Source organism: Camelus dromedarius, chromosome 16, assembly GCF_036321535.1.
Source record: "Camelus dromedarius isolate mCamDro1 chromosome 16, mCamDro1.pat, whole genome shotgun sequence".
Lineage (NCBI taxonomy): Eukaryota > Metazoa > Chordata > Mammalia > Artiodactyla > Camelidae > Camelus > Camelus dromedarius.
In genome coordinates, this window is record NC_087451.1 from 41523814 (window position 1) to 41549569 (window position 25756).

The 25756-nt window shown below is 49.8% G+C and overlaps 1 protein-coding gene across 2 annotated transcripts in view; it reads right to left on the bottom strand.

Moving 5' to 3' along the window:
- Positions 1-25756, bottom strand: part of CRHR1 (corticotropin releasing hormone receptor 1) — a 47382-nt gene that overhangs the window by 20220 nt on the left and 1406 nt on the right. For both annotated transcript variants that reach the window (XM_031468782.2, XM_031468783.2), the window contains exon 2: positions 4562-4649. In XM_031468782.2, coding sequence (XP_031324642.2) covers positions 4562-4649 — 88 coding nt within the window. The remainder of the gene's footprint in view (positions 1-4561; positions 4650-25756) is intronic.

Genomic DNA, 25756 nt, shown 5'->3' on the forward strand with positions numbered 1-25756 from the left:
CCCACAGCTGGTTTGGGAAATGCCTGTGGGAGTGGTCAGGAAGGATGCTATTTGCCACTAATCTGTGGTACAGATTCAGCTTCCATAGCACCTGCTATGGGTCTCATGCCATCTGCCAACACGGGAGGGAATTCTCCCCATTTTACAGATAAGAAAACTGAGACCTGACCAAATTGCTTATCCTTAGTCAACCAGACAATAAGAGGCAGAAGTGGGTTTTGAACAGTGGCTTCCATGCCTGCCCAGGGCTCTTCCCACAGTACCACAGCTGTCCCCAGGCTGGGCAACTGGCACTCACAGCATTCGGCTGCACTGGTCTCAGCGCTCCGGCTTCCCCCGCGTGGCGGTGCCTCCCCAAACCCTCCCTCCTGTCCCCCGAAGCTCAAGAAGGCTGTGTAGAAGTGGCGTGGGGAAACATTGCAATAGACATGACCTTTATTAACAGTCCAGAAAATCCTGGAGGTCATGAAAGCCTGTGTGCGAGACGGGAAGAAAGGGAGACACAGGCTGCAAGAACGGAGAAACCAAATACAAGCAGTCTGGAGACGACGTTGCCTCTCCCTCTGGAATAAAGGGGCGACACTGGCCTGAAGGCAGGGGCTGGGTGGGGGTGGTCCGAGGGAGGGGAGGAGCCAGCTAGGGGCGTGGCCACAGGCACAGGGCCAATCTGGAGCGGCGACCGGGCTCAGTCTCAGAAATTCCGGCTAGAAAGTTCAAAGCTGGTTGCCTGCGTGGTTTTAGGGGGAAAATGGAGAGAGGAGAGGTAGGGAAGGAAAAGAGGAGGAAAGGAAGGGTAGAGGAAGAGGGGCGGGGACCCAGACGTCGAGGGAAGGGAGGAGGCTGCAGGACAGGACCTCAGGCGCTGAGTTCTAGGCGCAAGGTGCTGCTGGAATGAATGGGCAGGGGTCACCTGGCATGGAGAGGGTGGCAGAGGCCAGGTAGAGAGTCCTGCTTTTTGCTCAGCCACCTCGTCATTGGGCTGTTGCCTCCTTAGCTGGGCAGAATAGAAAGATGCCTTTGCAGGGTGTGTAATTCATCAGGACATGTGGGTGGAAGCCTCCTGTCCTCTGGGTCTGTGGGCACATAGTAGGTCCTGAGAAAAACTGAAAGCTGTGTGCAAACCCAATATGGTTATGGGAAACTGGAAGGGGGCACTGCACCCCAAGATAATTGGTCATATTGGGCTCTGAGCACCATAGCTCTCTGGGCAGCCACATACATGGTGGTGGGAAAGTCTGGAATCAGGCCTATTTGGTTCAAATCTTGGGGCTACTGCTTAGTAACTGTGTGTACTTGAGTGAGTTACTTAACCTCTCTGAGCCATGGGTTCTTCTCTGTAAGATGAAGTATAAAAGTACTTCCTGACAATATTTTCGTGATGACTGAAGGAGATTAAAGCATTTAGAATGGTGTCTAACACATAGTAGGCACTAAGTAAATATTAGCTATCATTAATTATTATTATCACTCATGACCTTAAGACAGGGGAAGGGACCTCATGACCCTGGATCTTTGTCAACAGTGTGATTCCATTTATCTCTGATGTCATTGGTCAATAATTCTGTTACTTTCTGACATTGTCATATTCATGCCATGATTTCATGAGTTGCCAAGACTGTGATCTGCCACATGATGGGGCCGCGGCCCTGGGGACCCATCCTCTCCCTGCTCCTGGCATGTGAGAGGCCCCCGAAAGGCCCCAGCTCAGTGCCAGCTACCCCAGCCAGACGCCCATCCATCTGTCTCAGTCCCGCTACCCCACCCTTACCATCTGTCTCTACCAGTGCCCTTCAGTCTGGGTAGGTCTGAGTGTCAGAAGACAAATAGCCCATTATCAGAGGCTGTGGGGAGGGTGATGGATTGCGTGCCCTGAAGCCAGCCAGGCTGGGCTGGGCTGGGCTTGGGGTAGGGGCACAGTACAAGTCATCAGGGAATGAATGGCATTCATCACAGCCTGTTACCTCCAAGGACAGGTGACACCTTCATGGGCTCAGGGATGTCACTGCTCCAGAGCACAACAAGCAAGTTAATGGAGACTGACCTGGCCCCAGTGCCTGGGGTCGGAAATTGGTAGGCGGACTGCGGGCAGGGCCCTTCATTTCAGGCTGGGCCTCTGAGCAGGTCTCCCTCCTAGTCTTTCTCCACTAGAACTCTAGACTCCTGCTCAAAAACATTTCCATTCCTCACGGCCCAGCTTAGCCAACTTTGCAGCCAGATGCTTGGGGCTTCTAGTACCTCCCCAGGTTTACTGCTTTTCCCTCCTCACCCCTCCCCTGTTCTTCCACCAAACCCACCTGCTAGTCCTTAGTCAACTCTAGCTTTGGCTCAGGGCATTGGCTCTTCTCTACTAGTCCCTGCTCAGAGTTTCTCAGAAACTCATCTTGAAATCTCCTCCTTCAGGAAGCCTTCCTGGATTCACAGCATCCCTCATCTAACCTCCCTACCACCTCCATTGTAGTGAACAATTCATGGCATGTGCCTTCCCTTCATTCCAGCTATACGGTAAGCACTCTTAAAAGCCTGCTGATATTACTATCAACAATAATAAATAATACTTAGTAGTGGTATAGCACTCTACAGTTTGTGAAATACTGCCATTAAATGTGATGCATTTAATCATAACAGATCCTTGAGGCAGGTGTCAGTCTCCCCCGTCCTCACTTTACAGTTGGGCAAAGTAAAGTCTCAAGGATCAAGAGCATGCTCATCTCTGCGGCTACCAGGCGGGGCCCCTAGGACAAACAGGACAAGACCGAGCACTACTGTGAGCACGAGGACCCAGTTGGTGCTCCAAGTCCAGTGCTCATTCCTCCCCAACCCCGAGGCCCTCCCTGGCGAGGGAACAGCAGGCCAGGGGGCAGCTGCTCTGAGCCATGGAAGCTTTCTCTCCCCACAGGCCCAGGTTCAGATTCTAATGCTTCCTGCTTCCCTGCTAGCATGTGGCGGCTGTTTCTCTGACAGCGTGTGCCTTGTGTTTATGGACTGGACTCCTGGACCAGACTGTGAGCCCCTCTTTGTTCTCCCAGGGAACATGGGGCCTGGCACACAGTAGGTGCTCAATTAATGAGCTGGACTGAATCAAAGAGAGATTGGCAGAGGAAAATAAATCACCGAAGGATGAACCTCCCAAAGACCCTCAGGGCACCTCTCCACCTTTGCTGGGCAGCAGCATCCCCAGGACCCTGGTTAAAAGGGCCAGGGTGAGGGTTCAGGGACCACACACCAAGTCAGAAAAGGCATGGCCTCAGGAGCCCCAAAACCTGATTCTCCTATACCTCAGTTTCCTTATGTACAATTATTGGGTCTTAAACTCTTGTGAGGATGAAATAGGACTATTATACAAGCACTTTGTAAATGGTGAAGTTATACAACTATTAGTAATATCTTCAGTTAAGCAGTAATTTTTATTGAGGAGGTCAGAGATAGTGGTAAAGAACAAATCTGGATGCCAGGCTTCCTGGGCTCAAATCTTGGCTCTGACACTTATTAGTTCTTCTCTGTGCCTCAGTTTCCTTATGTGTAAGAGGAAGATGACAGTACCTAGTTCAGGAGGTCACTGTGAAAACTGGGGTAATAGACAGACGGTCCCTGACTTACAATGGTTTGGCTTGATGATTTTTCGACTTTACCATGGTTTGAGAGCAACATGCATTCAGTAGAAACCATACTTCGAATCTTGGATTTTGATCTCTTCTCGGGCTAGCGATATGCAGTAGGATTCTCTCTCATGATTCGGGGCAGCCGCTGCAATGTCCAGCCAGTCATGTGATCATGAGTACCCAGCCCATACGCCATATACTTACAACCACTCTGGACCCATACAACCATTCTGTTTTTCGCTTTCAGTACAGTATTCAATAAATTACGTAAGATATTCAGTGCTTTATTATAAAATAGGCTCTGTGTTAGATGGTTTTGCCCAACTGTAGCTAATGTAAGTGTTCTGAGCACGTCAAAGTAGGCTAGGCTAAGCTACAATGTTTGGTAGGTTAGATGTGTTAAATGCATTTTCAACTTATGATATTTATGATGGTTTTATATGGATTTAACCCCGTTGTAAGTCAAAGAAGATCTGTATCTCAAATACCTCCAACAGTGCCCTGCACATAGTTAGCACCCTACAGTAATATGCTTCGGGCATTTTTAGCAGCAGAAAACAGCAGGCTTTCTTCCTCACTGATGCCTGAGTCACAGCCCAGCCCTCCGCTCTGTTGATTTTCACAGCAGCAAGGGGCTGGGGCGACTTCCCCTGTGGTCCACCTCAGAGCAGACAAAATAACTACTTGACACACTTGCCACAAGGCCCTTCTAGGCCCGTGGCAAACGCTGTCACGCAGTTGCAGCTCTCTTTCCCACCAAACTTATAGTCCACTTCAGGAACCTCCTCAACACAGCACTCTGTGGACACATGATGTATCACTTGGAGCCTTGGAGAGGAAATCCCTGTGTATTCCTGCCATGGGGCATGGCTCTGTGTGCAGGCCCTGGGAGACCTGGTGGTGGTGGGTGTCGGGGCAGTGGTGACCTGGAATCTTGCAGGATGTGGGGGTGGGGTACTCACCGGAGATGTTGCTGGCCAGGGACAAGCTCTCGCAGTGCTGGTCCTGGAGGGAGGCAGAGATGGAGTTCAGCCCCAGGAGGAGAAGGGCCTGTGGGCACAGGGAGGAAAGGGGTGTGGTTTGGAATGTGCCATGAGCACTCTGGCCTGCAGCTTCCCATCTCATCCCTTTCTTACATGTCTCTTCCCAGACCCCCCTCACCTCACCCCCACCCCCTGCCTCCTTGCCCTCCTCCTCAGTGTCCTCTCTACCTTGACGCTCTGGGGCTGCTCTGCTCTCAGAGGGGCCTGAAAGGGAGGCAGGTAACTAAGCAGGAGCCCCATTTCCCACGACAGAGGTGAACCTTCTCCCTAAGGGCCAGGGGCCCCAGGGAGGTTCTGCCTAAGAACACGGCCTCCATCCTGTGAGACTGCAAGGATGGCCCAGCTGTGTCCTGACACTCACACATTCACACACACACACACATCCTCCCACCTGCCCGCTGAGCACCCACAGGCTCACCGAGGACCCTTATTGGTACACCTGCCTCCCTCCCTTCTGAGCCGCAGGAGCTCAGGGCCTGTGCTTTAATGAGCTGCCTCCCCGGCCCTCATCCCCGCCCAGCTAATTACTGGTCACTGCAAATTGTGCCTTACCATTTACCAAGCCCTTTTACATCTGTGATGATACTTCATTCTCTGTGGGGCTGGTGTGGCTGTCCCTGATGAGTAAGCCAAGGCCCAGAGAGAGGAAGGCATAAATGTGTCTGGAAAGATGGCTCCCCTATTCCAGGGGGAGTCTTTGTCTCTTACCCTCCCTGGGGACTTGGTGTCACTCTGATTCCAAAATCCCACACCTGGAGGGCTGTCCCTTCTTCAAATAACACCCTCACACAGTCCTTGTCTCCCCTCCCTTGAGGTCAGCACCCTCCCTACGGATTCAGAGTCAAAAGAGACCTGGCGTCCCACCCTGGTTTCACTGTGTTGCCATGGGCAGGTTACTTGATCTCTCTGTGCCTCAGTTTCCTCACTTGTAAAGATGGGTATAATAGCACACCCACCCCTCACCAGGCCAACAGGATGCAGTGTATTTAGAAGTCCTTTGTGAGTAGTACAGCTTGCTTCACGTGGGCAGAGATTTTCTTTTGTTCACTGCATTCAAATTTACTGAATATATTCATGAGTTACATTGTGTTTCAGGTCTACCACAGGCACTTAATAGATCAGGTTGATTGATCTGAACTTGATGGTTCTTATTTAGTCATGGGTTGGAGGCAGTGCGATTGTTTTCCCTGGGATTTGCTTTGCAAGAGGGGTTGGTATTGGGGGTCATTGTAACCTGCCCCTCCCTCCAGTTCTCAGGACATGGGAGCCCGATTACTAGCAGAGCTCGGTCTCCCTGACCTCAGGGGAGGCTGCTCTCTGCATCACCAGCCCTGCTTCCCTGCTCTTTCATCCTGGGTCCCCTCCCTGGGACTCTCTCTTGGCCTTCCCCTACCCGCCAATGTGCTGTCTCAGCTCCAGCCCATTTCCAAACAGTTCTACAAAATTCAAATAGAGACGCATAGATCTGGAAGCTGTCTTAGCCATGTCACAGGGGAAAATGAGATTGGGGCAGGGGGAGAGGTAGGGGCTTGCTGGAGTCCCATGGTGAGCAAGTTTCTAATTTAGACTAGAGCCAACTCCAGCAGCACACGTTTGCCACCATCATTTGCAGACCTCACCTGCAGGGTCCGGACTAGGTTGAGAGCCTCATCTAGGGTGCAAAATTTATGCGGGGGTGGTGCCAAAAAACTTAGATACAAGATACATAATGTTTTAATGCAATATTTTTTTAAACTCTAAATTAATGCAAAAAAATTCATGATCAACAACATAGCAAAAGCTTTTTTTTTTTTTAAGTCAGGATCACTAACAGTGCTGGGGCCATATTGGAGCCTAGGGTAAAAGGAAAAATCAGTAACAGTATTGAAATATTATTTATCTTGATACTGCGATTTGGGGCATCTCCTTAAATTCCATGCTTGAGAAAAATGCCTTGCTTGCCTCACCCTAGCCCTGGCCTTGTGGCTCACGTACCTTCTTCCCAAGCTGGCCTCTGCTCCCGCATCCACCCCTCCCCACATCTGAAAGTCCGCCCTCCTCCTGGACTCCTCCCCACTCACCTGTTCTGGACCTCAGGTCCTTGCCCCAGTCCTTAGAAGCAAACTGACCAGCCCTTTCTTAGGGCGAGCTTTCTGTGCTCACCTTCCATGAATGTCCTTTCCTGCCTGGGCGCCCAGCCAGGGCCACCCACCTTCCCAGTACTGGCTCCTTCCTGCTCCTATCTGATGACACAGGCCCTTTCTCCCATCCTACATTCTAAGATGGAATTCAATGCTCCCCACTCCTGGTTAGAGCCTGTCCCCCCAACTCCCTGAGGGAAGACTTCCCCCCCGGACCCTGATGATTCACACACTCTGTCCCCTCAGCTCAGTGCTGTGCCTGATTCCTCAGTGGGCTTTGTTTATTCCCTTGCTGGCACACTCCTCCTGTCCCATCATAGGGGTCTTTCTGCTTTTACTGGGCCAAGCTCGAGGCTCCAAGAACAGCCGCAGCCCTGCACCCCTGTCCTGTGCCCAGCACTCGGACTCAGCCGACGGCGCTGCTGTCAGCGAACTTGCTCCTGGAACTCGGGAGTGATTAGAACAAACCCATTCATCTCTCTAGCCCCAAGGAACTTCCAACACTTTATTAATCAGTAATTAAACGTCACAGTCCCCAGAGAGATGGCGAAATATCCTTACCCTCATTTTCCAAATGAAAACGCAGAAGTGGAGAGAGGAGGAAGCCACCAGGCTGGCCAGTGGCTCTCGCTAGCTGAGCACAGGTGGTGGCACTGCTGACAAACCTACTGCTCGGCTCAGTACAGTCAGCAGGGACCCAGCTCTGAGCTGTCCCCACAGAGGGCTGCTCAGCTGGGATGTCCAGAGGCTCTTTCTTGAAGGGGACTAGGAACTCCTGCCCCCAGCTTGTCGCTCACCCCTGCCTCTGCCATTTCCCGACACAGGCACACACAGACTGGAAATGGGGCTACCAGAGCCAGCTCAGCCACAGGCAAATTAAAGCAACCAGCAACACCATATTTAAAGTATCAGCCCTGCTGCTTGACATCCCAACACCGTCCTTCTAAGCCTGAAGCTGTGCTTTGGTCTTTCGGCTGCCCCTTGAGAGCACACCACGCTCTACTCACATTGAATCACTTCTCATGTTGAATTACTTATTGCTTCCCCAGCACACAGGGTTCTGCTGGTGTCTGCACACCTTTGCCCCCTCCTCACCCTTCCTTTACCCGGTGAACTCTGCAGTCCTTGGACGCCAGGTCCAGAGCCCCACCCCTTGGCAGCACCTTTCCCAACCCTCCAAAACAAAGCAACCCAGCAACTCAGTCACCCCTCAATCTCCCGTGTCCCCTCTATACATGTGCTGGACCCCGGCAAACCAAAACCTCAGACTAGTCCCAAATGTATGGACTTGCCTCAGTACAGAGCACTTACACCCCAGGATCCCAATTAGATGGCAAATACACCAGCCAGAAGGGCTTAGCCTCGCATCTTAATATCCCGGGGTTCACAGAGGAGCAAGGCAAATGCAGATGCATCATGAAACCAAACCAAATGCCACAGGACGAAGCCTGTCCTTGGCTGGCTGCCTGTAACCCTGCCTCTTACTTGGATATGATGGTTCACAAAGTCATTTTCCACCAGTAGAGGGCCAGTTTTGCATTATGCAAAGAGAAAAAAATCTTAAAATTCCCAAACCAACCTCTCCTCTCAGGAAAGGTCGGCTCTGCGCAGAATCTGGGCCTGTGCCACCTCTCTCTCTGCAGGAGGGTTTGTAAAGGCGGCTGGCTTTTTCCTGAATCACACTTTCATGAAAAGTCCAGAGTTTGCCTGTGTATTTCCTCCCACCATACGTTGATCTCCTCTTCAACATAACCAGCTTTCCAACTTCACAAAGAGGAAGTTACTGTGCTGCAGGAACGGGCAGGAAAGGGACCCAAAAGTTTCAAGGATGTTGTTTGTTTCCTTCTAAAGCTGAGAGATCTTAATCTGGGGTCCGCCAACACACAAGGTGGAGGGGGCACGTGAAACCCTGTAATTAAATGCAGAATGTTGTGTGTTATGACAACCATTTTCCTGTGGACGGTGCAAAGCTTTGTCCACTTCTCAGAGAGGTCTGGCGCCCCAAAATATAGCCGGAGCGTGTGGTGAGTGGGGTCCCATCGGAGACCAGGGCCTCACCAAACTGGACACATTGTCCTCCCTCAAAGTAATCGAAAGTGGTTTTGGCCTAAGAACTGCCACTTTCTTGGACTCCTCCGTCAACAGCCCTAGGCGCTGGCTGTCCTTTCAGAACCATTTTTGACAAAGCAAGTTTTCAGGACTTTGTGAGGTGGTAGAGAAAACCAAAATGGCACGAAGGAGCTGAAGCTGGCGGGCGCTAGGCTCACTCACGAGGTAATGCCTCACTTCCGTAGCCAGCCTGGCAGCCCCAAGTCCCAAAATAAAACCTGCACCTCAGCTGCAAATGTCTCCACTTGCCAAAGAGGCAAACCTTGAAGGTTAGATCTGAGAAAGCCAAGGGTGTGCTCAATCACAGCGTCACATAAAATGACCATCCAAGGACCCAGGGATCCCTGACAAGGAAAGGCACAGTGCTGCGGAAAGCAGACAGAGTAAGTCTCGTGCTCCCCATTTTACAGGGGTATTTACAGTTGAGGTGCCCAAGGTCACAGAACTGTTTTTAGCAGCTACATGGAGACTAGGGTCCAGTGAGCAGGCAATCTAGGTCTGTCTTTCAAGCGGATGAAAGATGGAGGAGGGGTCAGGAGAGAGTGTACGAAGAAGGGATGGGCAGAGGAGAGGGAGGGGCCCAGGAGCCCGTGGAGAGGGAGGGTGGGAGGGCTTGAGTCTGACAGCTGCCTGCTCCAGTCTGCTCCAGCTGCTGCCCGCACCCCAACCCCCAGGCCAGCTCAGAGCGTGGCTGGAATTGAAACTGCCATCCCAATTCCCAGTGTGACTTTGGCATAAAGGTTAATCACACCCGGAAAATGCTTATTAGAGACCATAAATAACTATATTGCTGAAGCTCAGTTTGGTCTTTAAGGCACAAAAGTGCAATTTCCTTTGATGGGATGATTCGGTAATTAACCTTTCAGGGAAAGCCCTGAAGGGCCACTGGAGGCACCAGGAGCTGCCCTCACCTCCCAAAAGTTCATGAGGAACAAGAAGGGGGCCTGCCTTCCCTCCCCTTCACAACCACCTCTGATGCTCCATCTGGGAGAGCCCCCAGAGGTCCCAGGAAACCCTCTTGTAAGGGTCAGGAACTGAGCTGGCCCTCGGGCAGAACCACAGCTGCAGCACTGAGAGGATCCTTCAGTAGGATTCCTCCCCCTCCTGCTGAGTTCTGAGCCCAGTCCTGCCACTGACTGTGAGACTTTGCGCAAGTCACCTGGTCCCTCTGGGCAATGAGATCTTTCTTACTTGTGTCACAGGGAAAGGAGGAGGAAGATGCTTTCTGAAATTTAAAGTCTCCTACAATTGTCCATGGGGTCACTATCATGACTTGGTTAGTCTGGGCCCCAGAATCTTCCTTGGTTACCGAGAGGGTTGGACTAGAGTGGGCTAGTCCTGGAGTTCCTCCCAGGCCCCGGGGGATGGGCTGTGGCAGGACCGGGGACTTCTCCTCCACTCAGACTGTTGTCTTCTCTGTAAGCTTTCCTTTTGGAAGGGGTTTTTCAGCTTAGAAGGAAATTTGTTTTGATTTTTGTCTTTTGTTTTTTAAAACACCAAATTCAGTGATCTTACCGAGCCCTTTGCTGAATTAGGATTCTACATTCAAGGAGTCCAGTACTGCTTGATTTGGAAAAAAAGGAAAGGAATTCAGAACAGGCAGGGAAAGACAGACACACACATTAAAAGGAGAATGGCCAGGCAGAGTGTACGTGAGGGCAGGGGAACCATGGGATTTCAGGAGGGGTCAGCACAGGGTGACCGTGTGGGCAGAATTCCCAGAGGAGGTTGGCAGGGTGGGTATGGATTGTGAGAAGGAGAGAGAGGGCTTCCAGGCAAGGGGAGGGCCCTGAGCTTGTGGGTAACTTGTGGGTATGGGACAGGCCAGCTGTTGAGGGGCCCAAACACTGGGCTGGGATGGATCCATCAGGTCTGGAGTGCCAAGGTGGATTCCTGAGCATCAGCTTGTCATAGCTGGTCAGTTTCATCATTTGTAGGTGTGGAAACTGCTCAGGGGAGGCACTTTAGTGGATGGAGGATGAAGCTGGGCCTGACTGCCTTCCGTGGCCCAGGAGACTGTGGCAGATTCTGACGTGGGGCCCAGAGTACCCCCACCTCCCCAGTGTGGCCAAGATTGCAGCCCTCCCTGGTGACTCCCAGAGGCAAGACCCCCCTCTCCCAGTGAACACTGCCACCTGCTGGCCAAGGTAGGAAAGCTCCACAACCCGAATATCTGACATTTCTGACTCTGCTTTGCTCTGCGCTGTAGGTTTTTTCTAGCTTTATTGAGAAATAATTGACATACAACATTGTGTAAGTTTAAGGTGTACAGCAGAATTATTTGATACATGTATATACTGCAAAATGATTACCACAATAAGGTTAGTTAACTCGTTCATCATCTCCCATAGTTACAATTGTGCGTGTGTGTGTCTGTGTGTGTATTGAGAACTATTAAGATCTACTCTCCTAGCAGCTTTCAAATATACAACACAGTATTGTTAACTATAGTCACCATGCTGTCCATTACATCCCCAGAATGTATTCATCTTATAATTAGATGTTTGTACTTTTTGACCATCTTCACCCATTCACACTCCTACCCTCTACTCCTGGCAATCAAGAATCTGGTCTTTGTTTCTCTGAGTGTGGCTTTTTTAGATTTGACATATAAGTGAGGTCATATGGTATTTGTCTTTGTCTGACTTCTTTCACTCAGCATAATGCTCTCAAGGTTCATCCATGTCATCACAAATGGCAAGATTTCTTTCTTTTTTTATGGCTGAATAATATGCCATTGTATGTATATACTACATTTTCTTTATCCATTCATCCATTGATACTTAGGTTGTCTCCATATCTTGGCTATTGTAAATAATGCTGCAGTGAACATGGGAGTGCAGATACCTCTTCAAGATACAGATTTCATTTCCTATGGATACGTACCCAGAAATGGAATTGCTGTATTATAAGGTAGTTCTATTTTTAATTTTTTGAGGAACCTCCATACTGTTTTTCATAGTGGCTGCACCAATTTACTTTCCCACCAACAATGCATAAGTGCTCCCTTTTTAAAAAAATTTGGATACAGTTACAATGTGTCAACTTCTGGTGTACAGCACAGTGTCCCAGTGATGCATATATATACATATATTTGTTTTTCATATTCTTTTTCATTAAAGGTTATTACAAGATATTGAACATAGTTTCCCGTGCTATACAGAAGAAACTTTTTGAAAATGGATTTTTATATATAGTGGCTAACATTTGTAAATCTCAAACTCCCAAATTTATCCCTTCCCATCTCTTTTCCCCAGTAACCACAAGATTGTTTACTATGTCTGCGAGTCTGTTTCTATTTTGTAGATGAGTTCATAGTGTCTTTTCCCACCGATAGTGCACAAGTGTTCCCTTTTCTCCACACCCTTCCCAGCACTTCTCACTTGTCTTTTTTGGTAATAGACATTCTAACAGATGTGATATCTCATTGTGCTTTTGATTTGCATTTCCCAGATTTAACTGGATTATTTGTGGGGTTTGTTTTTGCCTTGTTTGTTTGTTTGTTTGTTTATTTATTTATTTATTTATTTATTTATTTATTTATTTATTTATTGCTATTGAGTTGTATGAGTTCCTTATATATTTTGGATATTAACCCCTTATCAGATATCTGGTTTTCAAGGTATGGCCTATTTTAAGCAGAGCCAAGAGAAGAAAATCTAAATATGAAAAAGAGGAGGGGTCATAAATCGAGATTTCTTTAGAAGGCTGGTTCCCCCATGGGATTTAAAAAGTAGGATCTAGTTTGCAGAAATAAAACATATGTACAATCAACCCTTCTGAAACCTGTGTGCCTATATGGACTAGATCTGTAGTTATGGAATGACAACATGGGGGAGGTGCAGGGCTCCCGTGCAATTGTGCAGTTTCTGCCCTGCACAGAGGTGCCAAGTGGGGGGGTCTCTGAAGGCTAGAGCTGCAGACTGAACTGGGACCCCAGGGAATATCTTTTCTGATCCATGCAGAGACTAAAGACTAGCCAGGGTAAAACTAGACTTGGGACAGAGGATGGTAATCCTGGATGTCCTTTCTCAGCCCCCTTGACTGCTCAGGACTTTTGCCCCCTGACCACCTTCTTCCCCTGATCCTGCCCCAGGCCAGCTCCACTCCCCACAGCCTCTTTCTGTGATAGCCGCAACCTGTTGCCACCTCAAGGCAGAAAGCCTGTGCTTTCCCCAAAGTGGATGAGCAGTGAAAGATTATTCTTTTCTAGGCAGCTGAGAAATAATTTATTGTTAACTTAAATTGCTGTTGTGCAAGGAGGAAAAAATGGGAAGGAAAATCTCCCGCCTACATTTCAGAGAAGGGGGCACACCTGGGTGCTTCCGCCTCCAGGCCTTCTTCATCGGGCCCTGAGTTCACGGGGTGCCCTGCCTCCCTTCCCTGCTCCCCTCATGAGGCCCCCCCAGCAGAGCTGAAGCCTGCTTCATCCACCCCAAGGGCAGTGGGGATCTGAGAGACTCTAGCTCCGGGGTTTACACGTGCCCCTCCAGGGTCCCAGGTGTACTGTCTGGTTGGGTCGTAAGCTCCCTGAGGGCAGGGTCTGTGTCTGGGTCCAGCACAGAGTGGGCCCTAATACATGTTTGTTGAATGAATAAATGAGTGTTGACCAAGTGAATAAATGGATGAGTTTTCACTTTCTGTTCCCTCTGACCACAGGGTCCCAGCAGGGTTCTGACAGGTTCACTTCCTGTTCCTTGTTTTCCTGCATCCCTTCCCCCTGTCCACCAGCAGCTCTCTCTTGCTCTTGGTCCTTCCTTCCTGCAGATCTCCACCTTGGACTCCAGAAGGCTGTGCTGTAGGAAAAAGTGTCTTGGGATGGGAAGTACAAGGCTGAGCTCTGACAAACTTGCTCAGTGACCGTGGACAAGCCACTCCCCTGCCCCCTCCCCATTTCAGTTTCCTCATCTGTGAGGTCTCCAGGTCTGAATCTACTCTGACTCCAGGTCTTACAGGAGAGCAGAAATTCAGACCACTAACTTTGAGGCCAGACAGATCCACATTGGAATCTTTGATCTGCCTCCTCCTATCTATGTGACCTTGGGCAAATCACTTAACATCTCTGAGCCTCAGTTTCCCCATCTGTAAATGGAACTAATAGGGATGAAGTATCCATATTCTAAACTTCTGGAGAGATTCAGCAGTATGGTGCATTTAAAACAGCATGGGGCTGAGCACACAGCAAGCTGTTAACAAACGGTAGTGATTACCACTCCTCGACTGTGTGCAAGTTGCTTCCTTCCTGACTTGGCCTTTCTCCCCAGAAGTGCTCCCTGACTGCTCCCCTGAAGCTCAGAGCGTGGACACCCACTTTCCACCACCGCTCTATTCCCAAGAGCCAGCAGCCACCTGCAAAAGTAGAGTTTGCATCACTGTTGCTGATGCAGATTTGCTGAGCACGGGGAGGCGAGGTGGGGGTGGGCAGTGCCCTGGAGCACCGCTGACCCCCCCATCCTGGTCTGGCCTCCTTTTCTGTTTCTCACACATTCATTCCCTCCCTCTTTTGATATGATTCAGTCTTGATTCACTCATTCTTTCTCATAGCTCATACCTTCTCGGCCTCCCTGCCTCCCTCCGATTTCCTCTCTCTCCTGGTCTTAAGCTCTCCACCTCTCTCAGTCTTCCCTCGCCTATACCTTCTTCCCCTTCCCCTTCCTTTCCTTTCCCTTCCCTTCTTTTTCCTTTCTTCCTCCCTCCTTCCATCTGTCCTTTCCTTCTTTCCTTTCTTCCTTCCTCTAAATTCCAGCTTTTACTGAAGACTTGCACAGGGCCAGATCCTGTGATTTTTCTCATTGAAACCTTCTCAGCTCCAAGAAGTGTAGCCTTTGCCGTCTACCCCTCATACAGACGTTCCAATGCTGGGATTATAGCCCTGGGCAGGTCAGCCTGCATCCCTGCCTCTCTTGCCTCCCTTCCTAACCCCTACCCAGCACAGACCCTCCAAAAGGGGAGACACAGGTTTCCTTTGCCTCTTGACCTCTAGCTCCAGGCTACAGCCTGTTTCCCCACGAGCTGGCAGTGGGAACTGGGGGGTAGGCACCAGTGGGGCCCTGTCAGTGGGGGACTCAGGAAGGGCGGAGTTTGGTTCCTGTAGAGGAGGTAAGCCACTGCCCCTGGCAGCTGTGAGCGATTCCCGACACTGGGAACCCAGCCCCGAGGGGGTGGAGAAGCATCTGCTGCTCTGGGAGACAGAGCTGAGGTGTTGGGGACAGCACGGAGACACCAGCCACACAGGTGCCACTATCAGCTGTGCTCTCACTTAGCCCGCTCTCTGACAAGTGTAAAGTGAGGGGGATTTCAGTGTCAGCAGAAAAGGGATGTCCTTTAAGAAGCTGCATGTTAAAAGGCATGTGAAGAGGGCCGGGAAGGCAGAGTGAAATCATCTGATAACTGGAAATTAGGTTCCGTTAGAAAACCGCTAAAGGTTTTAAGGCAGTTTTTCCTGGAGAAGCGACTACCTTCCAAAGCCACGAGAGGTGGTTTAAAGGGGGCTTCTGGACCACCAAATCCCACTGAGCATGGCAGAGATTAGGGATAACTATATAATCATCCACCAGATAGGCAATGGGCCTAACTGTTTCCTTTGTTGTAAAAGAAGTGATTTAGACGAAAGCAGAAATTTCAGAACAGTGCCTGACATCCAAGAGACAGAAAATTCTGTTTCTCAGGCTTCACCTCAGAGATTCGGGTTCAGTAGGCCTGAAGGGAAACTCAGGTGTCTCTCTATTTCTTAATGCTCTCCAAGTGACTCTGAAGTGTCATCAGAGTTGAGGGCAACTGACCTAGCCCAGTGGTTCCGAACTAGGGGCAATTTTTCCCCCACGGGACACAAGGCAATGTCTGGAGACACTTTTGGTTGCCGCAACTGGGAGGTGTTACCGGCATTTCGTGACTCGAGGCCAGAGATGCTGCTTAACACCCTCAGACACACAGGACAGCCTACAATGAGGAGTTCCTGGCCCCCAGCACAGTGGTGCCAGGCATGGGAAACCCAGGACTGGAGGTTTCTGCATCTCCCTCACAGCTCTGAAAACACTCACCGGCCAGCCCACTGTGGAAGCAGGAGTGAGAAAGGAAGCTGGTGGCGGGGGGTTGGGGATAGTAGGAAACCTGGAAAGAGCGGAGGATGAGAGGGAGGAGACCACAGGCCAGGAAGAGACCCTGATCTCACTCTATGGCCTTGGACCAGTCATTCCCCCACCTCCTAGCCTCAGCCTGAAGGCAGGAGACTGGTGGGAATGCCCCCTCCTGGCCGGCTGGGGAGGCCGGAGGCCCTTTCCTTACTGCTGTCCTGGCGCTGCCTGTTCAGCTGCTCTGGGCCTCCTCCTGGGTTGTGTTCATGGGAGATGCAGATGAAGCAGGAAGGGGGCCACCCATGGGTGTAGCCGGCAGTTTTCTCCCAGAGCCAGTGAGCCAGGTCCGGCCAGCCTGCTGCCACCTCGGAGGTGGGAGGCAGAGCTGGCTCCTGGAGATCGCTTAACTTGGATGTGCCCAAGGACAGGGGCCAACCGACGTGGGGCTTTCCTTATCTCACCAGAGCTCAGTGACCGCTGAATGTTATGAGTCTTCCTTCCCCTGACCTCGGTGACTAGGTGCAGGTTAATGAGTGAGAACGAGGATGGAGAAGGAGCCCACCCAGAATCTGCCAGGTGGTAAGGCCTTTGAATACATAGAAGGTTTCTGCCCCTCCTGGACACAGTTCTTCCTGCTTCAGTCAGCCGGCCTGTGCAGTCAGAAAGAGCCGCTACAGTGCTGGGTCTTACAGCAGGAGGCGCGCAGGTGCAGGGCCTGGCCAGCAGCCAGACCCCCTTGAAAAATGAAGCAGGGATTCCAGACCGTGAATCTGAGCCTCAGAGGAGAGCTTTAGAGCAGTGCTACCCCAAGGGTGGTGGGGACTGGTGCGGCGCTGCAGAGAGTAAGCATGTGGAAATGTTGATGTGAAGCTGTCTTTGCCGTGACAACCACACACATTGTTAATAGACATCTCGCTGAGCGGGGTCTAGACCGGCTCAGATGTTTTCTAACCCTCCAGGAGAGTTGTGTGGTGCAGCCTGCACAGTCATCGTGTGCAACACCATGTGCCAGTCTGCCACGGACTGGAGAAACCCACATGGCTCTTCCACTTAGTGTGAGAAGCTCTGCTTCAGCCAGAGGAGAGCGCACGATGGCTGGCTTATCTGGGAGGGCCCCATGGAGGAGGAGGGTCTGGGGTAATGGTTAGGCTCAGCATCAAGGGGAGGAGTGGGGGACACAGCAGAGACTGGAGGAGGAACCTCACCAGGGAAAGCAGCAGGTCCCACTCATGGAGCTTTGGGAGAGGACAGGCCCGCTGCAACACAGGCATTTCCTCCTTTATTCTCCCTCATGGTCCAGAGGAGGACCAACCTCTCTAGAGGTTGTGTGACTTGCCCAAGGTCACCTAGCCAGAAAGTGGCAGAGCTGGTTCCAATTCCACGCCTCCTGCATCCTCAGCTTCAGGGACAGTGCTCCTTCCTTGGGGATGCTCTGCTGCTCAGGGGTGCACATGTGCTACTGTGTGGGGCCAGAGTTCGACAGCCTGGCAGCAGTGTTTATGGTGAGGCCATTGGAGCCCAGCAATCCAGAGAGAAAGACACCAAAAGCTGCCCCATCCTCGCCCATAGGGAGCTAGAGGGTAGGGATGTGGACTGAGAGACAGGAGCCCATGGAGGGAGCCAAGAATTGGCCCATTCCTTCCACTGGAGTCCTCTGCCCATTTCCTCCTCATCTGCCTATTCCTGCCTTGTAACCAGCGGAACTAGGGCAGCAGTGGGGAGGGATCCCCAGGCTGCCACCAAGTCTCCTCCCCAGCTCCTGCATGGGGATCAAAGTGCCCTGGACTTACTCTCTGAAGACCCCAGGTTCTGAGAAGGTTCTTGCACCTCTGTCCTCAGCCCAACTCCAAACGTCCCTCTTGCAACATCTCCCACCAGCTCTGCCCCTCATGAAACAAAATGCTGTTCTTGCTTTTAGACGTGGACAAACGCCCCGGTGCTATGGGGACCAGGCATGGAACATGGGGCAGGAATTGCTGAATGTTACTAAGTGGCACCAACAGCGTAGCACTTGATAAGCCATTGAGTCACACATCCACACGCAGAGCCGGGGAAACTATCTGTCTAGCTTGTCATTTTCGTGTCTCCTGTCACCATGGCACCTCCATGCGCATAGATAAACGTTCAGCGGGGAGCGGGAGCAGGGAGATGCCCTCCGTTGAATTCAGCATCTATTGTGTGCCTACTGGGCTTAGCGTACCAGACTAGGTGCTGGGGTTGCAGCCTTTTGTTTTTGTTTTCGCTTTTATTTTTAAGGAAATCCTCCTGGCCCAGGCAGAGCTCAGAATCTATGGTGGGACAAGGTCTCAGGTTAGATGCAAGTGACCAGGGGTCCGTGTGGGGTCTGGTTAGTAAATGCTTTGAACATCCTGTGGAGGGATGCCCCAAAGAGCTGGAGGGTCCTGTTGTTGGAGAGCTAGAGGCTCACATGAAGGGACGCAGAGCAAGCAAAGGAACAACTGGTGAGAGATGGACTTAGACTGGAGGGCTTCCTGGAGGAGAGGGTCAGGATGGTTCAGGAAGAATTTGGTGGACATGTTAGACAGGATTGATGCAGAGAGACTGGGGGACAGAAGCCCCAGGAGGAACAGCTTGGCCAAAGGCAGGCAGCCTGCAGAAATGAGTATTCTGTGCGTGGCGGTAGGACAGAGGAATGGGGCAGAGGGCCAAAGAGAGAATGCAGAGATGTGGGGAGCATCTGGTTCTTTCACCCCTAGTGTGGGACAAGAGGACTCAATGGGGTCACGCATGTGGACCCTGGCACAGAGGCAGCTCGGAGCATGGCTCATCTGGCCAGAGAAGCTAAGCAGAGTGGAGGGAAAAGGCAAGAGGAGGGGGACAGGCAGGGCCTCAGACCAAGCCCAGGATGCAGGCGTCCCTCCAAGGGTCAGCCTCCAAGGCTCCTAGCCAGGCGCGTTGTTTTGTGTGGCCAGGGGTGTGGCCATGGAGGCTGTCCAAACTGCCATCCACTCCCACTGCTGACCCTACAGTCCCAGGGGCCTAGCTGCTCCTCTGGGAGTCAGTCCTCCAGCCCTGTCCCTGGGTAGGTGGGTACTGCACACCTGTCTCACCAGTTTGACTGTGCAGTAGCCTCTTAAGGGAATGCTATTATAAATACTGCAAAGGACTCCCTGAGGATACCAGCATATGTGTGTGTGTGTGTGTGTGTGTGTGTGAAAGAAAGAGACAGACTGCACACTAGGGGCCAGTTAGAACCACAGAGGCAACAGGCTTTGTTCCTTCTGGACTCAGTGAGGGGGAGCCTGGCAGGCCTGGGACTTGGGGGAGCTCCTTCTCGTGGGTACGTGTCTGCAGCCTCCACACAGCGTGCCTCAAAGCATCCCTGCTCTCTGGGGCTCTCCTGACCCTGATGTCTGAGGAAGGCTGCGAGCAGCAAGTTAGGGAGGGTGCTGGTAATTCTTGTAAGAAATGGAGAGAGGGTGTTTCCGGTAAATGCCATCTCTGACTTCAGTAACCAAGGCATGCATTCTCTTGGCTGCTAAGGAGGAAGTACAAAGCAAGAATGACCAAAAAAGACACACAGGCCTTTTATCTTGCTATCACCTCTTTCTCTCTCCCTTCCTCCTTCTCTCCCTCCCCTTCCCTCCCTCCTCTCTCCTCTTTCCTCCAGGCTTTTCTGTCCTGATCTCTCTCTCATGCCAGCTTTATCCGGTGGTCTCCATCTCTGCATCACTTTAGTTTTTCTCTGTCTGTCTGTGTGTCCAAATCGTTTTTTTTCCCCCCAAATCTTATATAAAAATAAAATCGTCTGCCCTGAGCCAGCCCATGGGCACCCAGCTGGCCCTTTGCTTCTGACAGTGGGCTGGGGGGTCCCCAGTGCAGGGGGGCTTTCTGCTCCTTACACAGCCAGGGGTTTTTCCTTCGACCCTTCCCCAGGGTAGCTGGACTCCTCCTGGACCTGGTTTCCTTCTCCAGCTTGCAGAGCCCAGCCCCTCATCCCTGGGCCTCCTTCCCTATCCCACCCAGCCCCGCCTGCACAGTGGTGGGGCTGATCCAGGAATGGCTGGTACCTCTGGAAACCACCGAGCCCTTCACATACTCTCCCCAGGAGTCTGGGGGGCCATGGATCAAAGCAGGGAAGGGGGAACTCCTGCTGTAAATGGAAATGTCGCAGCCATCTCTTGCCCTAGCCCATCACCTTGGGCAGCCTGCCCTCCAGCTCTTTGGCTCCATGTACTTGCCAGGGTTACTGAGTAATATGTTGTCTCAAAGGCCTAATCTCTCAGCACTTACAGATTCAACCAAGTCTCCCACTGTGCCTCACAGTAGCCCTATTTTTTTTTGAAGTATAGTTATTTACAATGCTGTGTTGGTTTCCGATATACAACAAAGTGATTCAGTTATATACGTATATATATATTATTTTTCAGATTCTTTTCATTATAGGTTATTACAATCTATTGAATATAGTTCCCTGTGCTATACAGTAGGTCCTTGTTTACCTATTTTACATATAGTAGCTTTTATCTGTTAATCACAAACTCCTAATTTATTCTTCCCCACTCCCTTTCTACTTTGGTAACCCTAAGTTTGTTTCCTATGTCTGTATGTTTCTGTTTTATAAATAAGTTCATTTATATTTTTAGATCCCACATATAAGTGACAGCATATGATACTTGTTTTTTACTTACTTCAGTTAGGGTAAGGTCCATCCATGTTGTTGCAAATGGCATTACTTCATTCCTTTTTTATGGCTAAGTAGTATTCCAGTGTGTGTGTGTGTGTGTGTGTGTGTGTGTGTGTGTGTGTGTGTGTGTATACACACACCACATCCTCTTTATCCAGTCATCTATTGATGGACATTTAGGTTGCTTCCATGTCTTGGCTATTGTAAATAGTGCTGCTACGAACACTGAGGTGCACGTATTTTTTTGAATTAGAGTTTTCTCCAGATACATGCCTAGAAGTGGGATTGTTGGATCATATGGTAACTCTATTTTTAGTTTTTTAAGGAATCTCCATACTGTTTTCCATAGTGGCTGCACCAAATTACATTCCCACCAACTCTAGCCCTACTACCTCTTAAAACTCACTGGCAGGTGGGCTCCAAATTGTAGTCTGTCAGACTATAACAAACCTTGCCTCCCTGGTTCTTCAGGCACAGAAGTAGCTAGACCAGTCTGGCCAGTTTCTGTCCTGGGCTCTGACCTAGGCACCCTGGCTCCCAGCCAGATTGGCTGGAGGATGGGAACAGATTGATAGGTGGTGGTGGTGGTGGGGGTAGGTGTGTGCCCCACAAACCCCACCTCTAAGCACCTTGCTGGGGCTGCTCCCTGGGACCCAGCAGGGCCAGGGGCGGGATGGTGATATTGCTTGTGTTTATAGGGCAGAAAGAGCACCCACAAATATCTTCAGTTTCACGGCTCCTGGGTGGATGGTTGCCAAAGAACACATTCACCTAAAGCATTTGAGTCGGTGGTTCTGTATACATGGGACCCATCTCCCAGAACTGCATCTCAACACGCTCATGTCACAGAAAAGGACGTGCATATCCATATTCCCCAAGTCTTCCTCCTTAGTTCTCCCTAACCTGCCTTCCAGACTCTTAATTTTGTTGAAGCAGACACCAATTATTCCGAAGAGAAATGGTTAATAATCTGTTGCTTAACAGAATCCAGCTGGTTATTTTCAAAATAATTGTTGGCATCAGTGAGTTAATCACTTTGTATTATCCTCCCTATTTGTCTCTATTTTAATTGTCAAATGTTTTCACACGTCAGAGATGGTCAAGAGCCAACAGCAGGCACCCCTGTCCTTTGACCTTTGAGCTTGGCTGATGGCAGGTGGCCCCATCCCTTCTCCACAGAGACTTTGTAAACGACCCTGGGGCAGGAGGAGATTCTACGTTGCCAAGCACTCCTTCCTCCACCTCTCTCTCCCTTACCACTCCTCCTTTTGCTGTTTTTCCTTGGACTGATAAAATTTGGTAAGATTTATTAAGTGATTACTATATTTACTATTTGTTAAGCACTTACTTTGTGCCAGACAATGTGCAGTTTTGCCTAGTTTCACACTTGATATCTCATGAAGTCATTATGATTATCCTATAAAGTAGATACTATTTTTTTTTTACAGGTGAAGAAACTGAGATTTAGAGTAATAACCTAACTTTGTACCAGAGTTGGGATTCAAGCCCACATCTGCTTCACCTGATGTTCCCACCTGCACAAGATGATGCTGACTGCCACATTGCATGGAGCGAGGGACGTCTGGTCAAGAGGGACAAGTCCGAAGACAAGTATTTAAAAAAGACTTGATGATGTTATTTCCAAGGGACTCTGCTGACAGGGGCCCCAAGAGTCTAAGTAGACAGGAGTAATTTGTAATTAACAAATTCATTCATTGAATATAAAAAACTGCAGCTAAAATCGCAACTTGGCCTTAGCTCCAAAATGGGCTCACTCTTCCTTCTGTTGATGCCATGAATGGTGAGGTAGAGTCAGAGCTGGGAGAGATCACCCCACCCTTTCCTTTCACAGAGGAGGAAACAGAAAGGCCCCAGGTCACCTGCTACCAACCTGCTTTCCTCCAGACCAGCCAAGGTTCCATCCTCAACAGAATCTCCAGATCAGTGGGGTGCTACATCAGCTGTTTGTTACTTTCTTTTCTTTTCTTTTTAAAAATAACCATAGTGGGCTTAAGGGGCAGTTCCAATCTTTTCTGCATCAGAGATGGCTTTTCTGCTAGAGTGGTTTTGGCATCTCAGCCTGTTTTGACATGATGCCTGCATCTTGGGGGACCAGCAATGGGTCCGCTTCAATCATACAGTACTAAGCTAGAGGAAGCAATGACATCATCCATCTAGTCAGCAAACGTTTGTGAATCACTTACTACGTGCAATGGATTATTAGGCCCAGGGTGAAGGATAAAAGAAGCAAAGATGCTATATATTGAATTGAATGTCCAATAGCTTTTCCTAGTTGTTTTTCCTGCATTATCTTATTTTCTCTGAAGAGCAATCACCTTTCAGCTTTTTCTGAAAACAAACTGTGCCAGGTGCTGTTCCAGGCACTTTGCATGTGTTAACTCATTTCATCTGTACCTCAACCTTATGAGTTAGGTATTGCCTCCATTTCATAGCTGGGAACATCCAAGCTTAGAGAGGGTACTTCAGATCTTGAGGTCCCGCAGCTGGGAAGGGACAGAGCTGGGAATTGAATCTGCTGCATCCCACACTTCCCATGTGAGGTTGTGACCCTAAGGACTGTTTTTAGAAACAGATCTTTCACAGAGATGTGAATGGTAACAGGGACTCTAGTCCAATATCCCTGTTTATAGACAGAGAAACTGTGGCTCAGAGAGGGAAGGTGACCTACCTGAAGTCACACAGCTAATTAAAGGCATAGCTGTGACTGACATTAGTTTTGCTAACTCCCAGGCTGTTGGACTTTCCATCCCAATAGTGGCTAAAATGATCAACCCTGTGCCTAACCCCTTTCTTCTAGGTCACATCATGGCCGGGGCTCAGGCCCATGGGCTTGGCAAGCATCATGGGCACTTAATGTGCTGCCAAAGGGCAGCTTGGACCCTCCAAACTCCTTCTGTGCAGCTGAACCCCACTGTCTGCTGATGCTCTCCGAGGAGTCAAACGTTAGAGAGGGTGAGCAATGGATTTTCTACTTGAGCCCTTCTCACTGGCTCTGGGTCGGGTCCTGCTTTTCCGCAAATCTACGCCCTCCTTAAGAACTGGCTGGACCCAAGTCATGCCCCTGCGTGGCATTGGGCATATCACATCCTGACGGCTTGGCCGGGCTGTCAGCCCCTCTTCTCCTACTTTGCCATCCCCCATGGTTCACTTTTTTGCCTTCATTTTCCCTTTTACCAATGCTCCCCTCAAAAACTTGGCACCACATGATTTGTCAACGAAGCAGTTTGGAAATGGCCCAAACATGCATGGATCTAGGCGTGGCAAAGAACAACCATTCCCAGGGAATATGCAGATGTTGACAACCTTCCTCTGGAGGCTCAGGAATAACATGGGACAGACTTGGGCTGTGGCACAGTGAAAGGGTGTTCCTGATGGCCACAGCTGTGCCCAAACCTGCACTTGCACACACAAAAAATGCCTGCAGGGATTCTTTTAAAAATGGTAACAATAGCTGCGTTAGGAGGGTGAAATTGTAATAATTTTGCCCTTTGGTTTTTGAAATTTGTGTGATACTGCTAGACTGCTTTTATGACCACAATAGCGATAAAACCAGCTCCCTCCTCAGAACTCACTCTCCCTTTAAAGCCCACCTGGCCTTGCCTTCTCCACTTCTCACACTCACTCAGACCTGCCTTTCTGAGCCACACTTGGGTCTCCCTGTGAGGAGCTGGTGGGTAGCTTCACCCAACTCCTTGGCATCCACACACACTCTTACATACACCCCATCTTTCCCTCATTCACACACACAACCACCCTCCCATGCACGCACACACATTTCTCACTCCCCCCCACCTCCCGCCCCAGTTCTCTGTATCCGGGACAGTGCAAGGCTCACAATAAGACCCAGAGTAGACCATTTCCCAATACTGGCTGACACGGTGAGGAAAGAGCCAGATTTTGGATGAACCCCCCCTAGATTCTGACTTTTATACTGAAAAAAACACCTGCACTCTCCTCTATCAGAGGTCTAGGATGAGATTTAAGGGGCTTAAAATATTTTCTGGTAAAAGCTAACAAAACAAGGCCTTAGACTACAGCGCCTGGGTTTGAAATTCTCGCTCCACCACTCATTGGCTGTATGTGAACAAGTTACTTAGCCTCTCTGTGCCTCAGTAATAACTCTTACTTCCCAGGGCTGTTATGAGGACTAAATAAACTGATATTTGCAAAGCAGGTAGAACAGTGCCCAGCAAGTTGTATGTGCTACATAAATAAAAGGTAAAAGTAATTATTTAATTGAAATCAGCCTTAACTGCCCATTCATTCACTGCCTCTCATTCATTCAGTATATATTTACTGAGCACCACCTGAATTCATTAGGGTAGCTATACAGGCACACACACTCCCCTAGTAGGAGAAACACACACACAACAACAGGAAAAAATATTTTTTTCTTTTAGGAAAGCATCATAATTCTAAGCAGAGATTTGCACATGATTCTAAGAAAGGTCAGAGAAAGAACATTTGCCTATTTCCATGTAAAGTCAAAAACAAAAGAAAAAATCTATGGTTCAGTCCTTTGAACTTATTGAAAATGTTGAATATCGTCTAACTGATTTGCGGATTTAGACCAAGGTTTGCGAATATAGACCACTAGCCTTTTGGAAAATATTCCCATTCAGTGCCATTTATCCAGCCTCTCTGGATGTTCTTCTTCCTCCCTTCCAGGGTCTCCTTGATCACCCAGAAAATAATCTCTGGGTTCACCCCCAGTCTTCAGTGGAGAAGAAGATACGGGTTCAATCAGATCAACCCTCAGTCATTTGAATAAACAACTTATAAATATTCGGGAGAGGAGGGAGAGAAGGGAGAGAAGGGAGAGAAGGGAGAAAGCCTCAGAACCGGGAATGTCTCAACTGATGATCTAGCAGCAGGTGCGTTTTAAAGTCTTGGTGGTTTAATTCAAACCACTTTATGTATTGATATACGTATACTTGGTTTAATAACTGACGGAAAAATGAAATTCAGTCAGTACGCTCCCCTCCCCCAAATCCATTCAATTCTTTTGAATGTAATCGCTTTTAAATGCTCTGAATCCAGTCGAGCTGGTGTCTGCTCCGGCGGTCCACACTGACCCTGCGGATTCCGGATCCTCAGGCGGGAGCCTCTCCGGATTCCCCCGCGGCGGCTCCGAGGCCCACCT